Raw genomic sequence first — 7833 nt, forward strand, 5'->3', positions numbered from 1 at the left:
AAAAAAGTCAGGCTGTGTCTGAACAGCAAAACTTATGTAAAATTGTGATCTTAACTTTAAAAAAAAAGAGCTTTAATACTTTTCAAATTCCATCACTTCAATTAAATCGATATTTATTTCTGAAATCAAGGAGACATGAAGCACTTTTAGGTGATTTCTGATTCTAAAAGTAGCCTGTCAGTCTCATGACTTGACCCCACAGCTTTAAAAAAAAAAAAATCGTACTTTTGTGTCTCACGTTGACATGGTTGAATCTCACATTTGCCTAATTTATTAACGCCTCTGAAAACCAGCAGCAGATTTATCCTTTATTCTGTGGAAGTTTCTCAAGGAAGTTTTGGTGGCGTTTAAATGTGAAATTGTGGGGATTCCTCTTTTGTGAAAGCCACAGCTTGATTTGCAACGCAATTAGAGGATTTCGAGGCTTTGTACCCTACATTTCACATTCAAACAGCCCTCGAGCAAAACAGGATTTAAATGCCCCTGTCACACATTCCCATTCATGCACACAGCAGATTTAAAGCCCCATTGTAGGATCTCTCCTGACCGCTTCACCCTTTGTTGTCAAACCCGGTCACTTTATCTATCTAGATTACTCCATAACCACACGTAAAATCATTGAAATGGGTCTTGTTGTTGTTTTCTTGGTGATTACTTGTCAGATAGGGTTATATTTTCACTCGATATGCCCCCCGGTCCCGTCGCATCACTCACCGACTTGCAGTACGTTGTCCACGCAGCCGCTCTCCAGCAGAGCGATGCCCCGTCGGAAAGGCAGCCGCGTTTCGTCGCTGCTCTCCCCGCTACTTCCGATCTCCTCCCCGCCGGTGTTGAACGACGAGTACATGCAGATTTCCCGTTCGCTCCGGGGGAAAGACCAGTAAACGATCCGTCTCTGAACGGGCTCCGGGATCCGCTCGAAACGCTCCTCTACCCTTTGAAACGGCCACTTCTCCGCGACTTTCCTCGCCGCGATGTCCAGGAGAGTCTCCGGGTTCTGGGTTTTGCTCGACTCGCCCTGGGTGGCACCGGAGCCGCCACACTGCGCCCCCGCGGCCCGCTGGCCTTGCCGACATGCTGCACCGTACCCCGGTCTGCAGCAGAGCCGCTTGGCTGGGGGCTGCTGCACGCGCTCCGCCATGATAACTCCGCTTTAACGGCGACGGAGGAAGTCAACGCACCATATGAACGGTACGGGGAAGGGAAGAGGTTACCCACGGCTTGATTGTTGGCCGTGTATGGCCAAATCATCCTTTTATGGAAACATGGGGGCAGGGCTTCTCCGAGCTTGTCAAACCCCTTTGTTGACAAATTAAGAGAAGGCGGGGTCTGTCCGGTTAGCTCCGTGCTAAAAAAGAAAAAGAAAAAAAGAACCGGATGGCGGAATTCCCGCACGGTCGTTGGCTAATCCTTTGTGAGGTTTGAGACCAGAAAAGCGTTAAAACGGAGTTAAAAAAAACGAGCTTATCTGTTTCCAGGCTTTGGGTTGAAAGCGGCGGGTGCTGTAGATGTTACAGACGGAGAGACGAGCTGCTTTGTCTGGCGGTGGAGAGCTTGAAAAGCCGGAATAAACGATGCCAGTGGGGCGGTGATCGGGCCTGTCAACACGGGAGCCTCGTGGTTTTGGGGGAGGGGACAGTGAACGCAGCACCGCCTCCCGTGTGACGTTTATAATCCCCCGGAATGTGGCGTTCTTTGAAGAAAACACACACTGTGTGAAATATAGTAATGGACGGAAGAAGTACTCATATATTTTTGCTCAAGTAAAAGTAGCACACCCGCCAGTGAAGGAATGTAACTAAGTACATTTACTCAGATCAAAGTATCAGAAGTAGCATTGCAACAGCTGAACAATGACAATAACTATTTTTATAAAGCATGTTTAGTAACAGACTTTACAAAGTGCTTTGCAAGGCAAAAGCAGGATATCCAGAGGTGAAACAAAAGAACACAGAGCTAAACAGTGCAGCCAAACATTAGGAAGACAAAATGAGGTAAAGACATGAAGACGAAAGACGCAAGACACAGTAGTGAGAAGACAGAATACAAGCAGTAAAAAAAAACATGACAAAAATAAACAATACAATAAAAAAATCAATAGAAATAAAAGATTTAAAAAAAGATAAGAGACAATAAAAAAAGAGACTACACCACATGAAAGACAGTCTGTAGAAATGTGTTTGAAGACGCGATTTGAAAGGGTTCACTGATTGGTGAACCCTTTCAAAGAGCCTCGGGCGGGTCGTTCCAAAGTCGCGGGGCCTTCATGGCAGAAGCACGGTCACCTTTAGATTCAAGCTCTGACTTTGGACCGACCGGGAGGCTCCACCTGAGGATCCAGAAATCCAGAAAGAGTTCCCGCGTGAGCACAGTTTGAATTTGCTCAGCGAGTTACTCTGGCATCGAGTATTGCTGCTCATTAACTATGCCCTTGTAGCCAAGCTGCACCAATCACATAGCGGTATCTGATATAGACGGGGCCAGATACGAGCTGCCCCAATCACATCGTTGTATCTGATGTAGGCGGTGCCAGATACAGCAGCCACCAATCACATCGTTGGATCTGATGTAGGCGGTTGCCTAGTTGCCAATATTGTTTTTTTTTGTTCTGAGTGCATGGATACGAGCAGCCAATCACATCGTTGTATTGATGTAGGCGGTGCCAGATACGAGCTGCCCCAATCACATCGTTGTATCTGATGTAGGCGGTGCCAGATACGAGCTGCCCCAATCACATCGTTGTATCTGATGTAGGCGGTGCCAGATACGAGCTGCCCCAATCACATCGTTGTATCTGATGTAGGCGGTGCCAGATACGAGCTGCCCCAATCACATCGTTGTATCTGATGTAGGCGGGCCAGATACGAGCTCCACCAATCACATTGCGGTATCTAATATAGGCCAGATACGAGCTGCACCAATCACATTGGGGTATCTGATGTAGGCGGGCCAGAGGCAAGCTAAACAGATGACGACAGTTAGCTCCGCTGGTAGCTAAGCGTATGGGGGCTCTGGATACGTCACCCCGTGTGTTGTTGTGATTGGTCGTACTGTTACCCAATTGTGTGCAGTGAGATTTTCAAATGCACGCTTGGTGCCGCCCCTCGAGATGGGCGACCTTCATTTCCCGATGCCAGACCCTTAATCTTTTCAGATTTGGGTCGGCCAGACATTAACCTGGAACCCTCAAGGGAAAAGCCAGGAAGACCTGGGAAGATCTCTGTGGAGGCGGATATCTTCATCCTGTAAGGAAGCAGAGAAGACCGTAATGCATCATATTAACTGATATGTTTTGTATGTAGTATTTTTAATCTGTAAAAATCTGTATAAACAGTAGGGCTGTATTCAATGATTATTTTCTCCATTCATGAAAAATGAGGATCGGTGTTTCCCAAACGCCCAAGATCACGTCCTCAAATGTCTTGTTTTGTCCACAACTCAAAACTATTCAGTTTGCTGTCTCAGAGGAAGAAGAAACCAGAAAATATCACATTTAACAAGCTGGAATCAGAGAACCTTTACCCTTTTTCCATAAAAAAGGACTCAAATCGATCATCAAAATAGTTTAATAGTTCACAACTAATCAATTGCACCTCTATAAATTCCATTCTATTCTTTCCATAAAATGCAAATGATCAAGTGGAGTCCCTATGTAAATATACTTTGTTCAGCCTCTGATAAAACAATACAATACAAAACAATACACAATGTGAGCTTGTAATCATTTCTTTGATCCTGATTATTTCTACATGACTGTTCCCGCCCCGGGCCAACCGGACAGGGTTCACTATGGATAATGGTGGTTTTGTTGGACAGTTGGGCCCCAGTTGCCCCTGAGGCTCAACTGCTGGAGTTGAGTTTTATCAGCATGTTGATGCCGTCCCCTGGAGCCCCAGGTGGAAACCAGTCCCTGAATAGATGGCTACAGTTGAAACAATGGGTTCAGTTGTGTCCAACTGTTGTGTTAGACACAAAGCCGTAATTCTTCTCCCTCTGACAGGTAACAGTATTTACCACGCTGAGCACTAATAGTTTATCTTTTGAGTGTTTAGTTTATTGGACTGTGCACTTGTCTGTGGTAAAGACTAAGGGGGGTAGGACTTAACAAGCCTGGGCTTCTTCCTATCCCTTTTCACACGGGTCTAGTGCGTGTTGTGTTAAATGCAGTTATGCTGTGTAACTTTCAGTTTGTGTTGATTGTAGCGGAAGCTTTGAACCAAAGCCGTAGTGTTTTTATCCCACCTGCTGTCATAAAGGTCCTTTCTATACACACTGTATATTCAGCGTTTACAGGAGCTCACACAGCTGCTAGGAATGTTTTTCTCAGAGAGAAAATCATTTATTTACAATAAGAGAAGAAGTTACAGATGCATGGTTGCATTTCAACTGTTGCCTACGGTAACTTAGCCGGGATGTATCGTGAGCTAAACAGGATAACGTTATCACTGCCACGGTGTCACGAGCCAAAGCATTAGAGTTGGTTGTAGCAACCGATGTAATAGGACTTAGATTTAGACTTCTCTTTATTAAATCCTTTTTGGGATGACTCCTGCAAGGAAATTGAAATTTCCAGCATCCGTTTTTAGCAAGAAAAAAGGACAGTAAAAAGATAACAACAGTAACATTTAAATGTGAATAATAACAACTTTCTTTAGCTTTATTTATTCAGGGAAGGTTACCTGAGATCCGGTCGGCCTGGGGATTGAACGAACGACCTCCAGGTCAACGACTCGCTTCTCCAACCTCTAGGCAACCACGGCCACTAACTAAGATCAATAAAGGGCATAAACATGGACTGAAAATAAATAATACGTCGGCACTAAATGGAAAGGGGACGGCTACTGGTGTACAGCCACCTTGCACATTGTAAAGTTATTTTATGAATGAAATATACATATTACATACCCAAGGGTCAATTTGGGTTTCACGTTGTCTTTCACTTTCCCTTTCAGCTTTTAGTTGTTTTTCATTTAATTTCCTTCTTTCCTGTGCTGGCCCTGCTCCAGTATCAGCCAGAACTTCAACAGATAACTTCTAAAATAAAACAAAAATACAATTAGGCCTATAGAAAGAATATCTCCTGCTACATTTTACCCAGTAAATGTGACAACAACTGGAAACAGGGACACAGAGCTAGGCTAGCTGTTAGCACTCCGTTTCCAGTTTTCGTGCTAACCAAGCTAAGCTAATCGGACACTTTCGGTAGTTTCATATTTTCCGTGCAGACATGGGCGTGGTCACACAGTAATGCTGGGGGCGGCTGCCAATAAGAAGGTTGGTGGTTCGATTTCTGGCCCCTGCAGTCCCATGTCCAATGTCCCATGTGTCCTCGAGCAAGACACTGAACCCTGAGTTGCCGATGCTGTGCCATTGGAGTGTAAATGTGTGTGAGAGTTTATCTCACAGGTGGCGCCAGTGTATGAATGTGTGTGAGTGGCTCCTGTACTATGTAAAAGCGCGTTGAATAGTCGTTAAGACTAGAAAAGCGCTGGATAAGAACGGTCCGTTTACCGAGATTATCTCACACAGGAACACTTGTGTCCCAGCAGCCTCAGCCAAATATGTTGCATATCTCCTTTTGCTCAGCACCAGGGGAACATTTCAGTCCTGATTTAAACTCTTTTATTCATGCATAAACACTCGGTTTGTCACTGTAATGAGTTTATCTGTCTTGTTTCCTGCCATGTTTTTGCCAGTTACAGCACCACCTGCTGCTCCTGCAGGACACAGTTATCAGCATCCTCATTTCAGCACACTTGCTCCATGCTGTGTAAATGATTTAGGCCCCCTGGTTGACAATCTTTACTATTGTCTCATTTTACCCTGCAGACAGCGCATGTAGAAGCGCAGTAATGACTGAGCCCATTTACTCAGCATGGTGGTAACCGCAGGTGGGCTGAGAGAGGAAGGCAGCAACACAGGCACACATGGTACACCGTCATGAGTGAGATAGTCCCCTTCCAACAACTGACTTTATATTCATCTTTTAGGCATTTCTCTTTCACCGTATTACATTTAAATTCCAGACGCTCATTATGTTAATACGGTTCTTGTCTTTGCCTCGCTGAGAGTGCACACATTTCATCAAGACACCTCATTTAACATTCGATCAGGCCCGGCGCCGAGTTGCGGCTGCGCTGTTTTGCCGTGGCCCGCCGTGTGTCAAACCACACCGGGACCGTCTCAGGAGCGCCACCTATCTCTCAGAATTCATCGTTTGGCCATTTTTAGACATTTGTGCTTCTACCATATGAGTAAGTAGTCGGGTTCTTCCATTTAGTCCAGTTCTGAACGACACGGAGCAAAGATTTGTGGCTGTGTTTTGATGTAGTTGTTTATCTAGTGTAGTGATGTGTTGTAGGCTACAATCGGGAGTCTCCACTGACTCCTGGACTTTATTTTGAAAATTACCCAGATGATCTAGCCTTTCCACTTCCTACCCGGCCTGTTGCCATTTTGTCGAAAATAAGTCTATATCGTCCCACTTCCGGGATTGCTCCGTTGCAGACAAAAACTCAGTTGAATATCGCTTATTGAGAATCGATATCCATTGTTTTGTTTTTTTGCCATTATTGAAGAAAATGCTGCTGCTGTAATAAGGAAATTTCCCCGTTGTGGGATGAATAAAGTATAATCTAATCTAATCTAATTATCTTCCGCTTTCTTTGTGTTGGCATTTTAAACTCTGGTGGATTTCTGAGGACTATGGTTACCTGGTCCTCAGATCTCTGCAGGGTAAATCCAGACAGCTAGCTAGACTATCTGTCCAATCTGTTCTGTTACACGACTATAACAACCTTTGAACGTACACACGTTCCAACAAAACAAGCTCCTTCCCGAGTCCATTTCCAGAGGCGTCAATGTGCCAAATGGCGCTTAGCGTTGCCCATGACGATTGTGATTGCTTTAAAGACATGCCAATAAACCAGAGCACGTTTTTCTCCCATCCCAGAATGCTGTGTGGACTAGCGCCGGGCGGCCAATACACAACGCTGCTGCTGTCTTTTCATTGTTTTAGCAGGGCTAGCAGCGTGTTGGTCGTTTGGTCGTTTAACGGGTTGCCATTCAATTTTCAGAAGACAATCGTAGTCCCGAGAGGATGAATCCTACTGACTTTAGTGACCCTCTGACTTTTTCTTTAGTACCACCATGAGGGTAAGCTTGAAGTTGTGAAGTAACTGCAAATCTTTTTCAAGCTATTGTCCCATAGCTGCTTTTTTTCAATTGTCATTAACACCTTACATGGGAAGTCTACAGTACAAATCTTGATATCGATGATAAACCTTCAATTTCAACATTCAGACTTTTGCGATTTTTATTTTGTATGTGCACGACTTAATGCTACATGGGTTTTATTGTACCTCCCTGACTAAAACCCATGCATCGATCTACAGCATCATATGTTAAATACTATTCAGGGACTCGGGCATAAAGAATGCTTTAAGACTTCCATTAACATGCCTGCTATGGCTGGACTCTCTCTGCTCCGCTAAGACGTCTAGTATGGGTGATAATGACACTGTGGCTTACTCCTGGGGATAATCACACATGCATGCACGCACACACATACACACACAAACCATAGTATCTTTTCACGCTGGGCTCATTTGCATTCTCATCAGTATGCATGAAATTTCTCACTGAACTTTAATACCCTAACTGCTGCATAATACACTTTAATGAGCATAAAAGTGAGCATGACAATTAAAACTCGCATTAATCACTGAATGCTGAGGGGCGGGGACACGGGGATGAGATGAGAGATGAGAGAGAAGGGAGGGAGGGTGTGGGAGGATACGGAGAACTTGGGGGATAAAGAGCACTCCAGAGAGG

At 44.8% G+C, this 7833-nt stretch overlaps 1 protein-coding gene across 1 annotated transcript in view; it reads right to left on the reverse strand.

Moving 5' to 3' along the window:
- The window catches only part of zswim6 (zinc finger, SWIM-type containing 6), a 44661-nt gene extending 43520 nt beyond the window's left edge, over positions 1-1141 (reverse strand). Inside the window, exon 1 of the mRNA XM_032539150.1 lies at positions 715-1141. Within this exon, the coding sequence (XP_032395041.1) occupies positions 715-1141 (427 nt within the window). The remainder of the gene's footprint in view (positions 1-714) is intronic.
- Positions 1142-7833: the final 6692 nt, after the last annotated feature.

The sequence above is a fragment of the Etheostoma spectabile genome, chromosome 16 (assembly GCF_008692095.1).
Source record: "Etheostoma spectabile isolate EspeVRDwgs_2016 chromosome 16, UIUC_Espe_1.0, whole genome shotgun sequence".
In the NCBI taxonomy this organism is placed as follows: domain Eukaryota; kingdom Metazoa; phylum Chordata; class Actinopteri; order Perciformes; family Percidae; genus Etheostoma; species Etheostoma spectabile.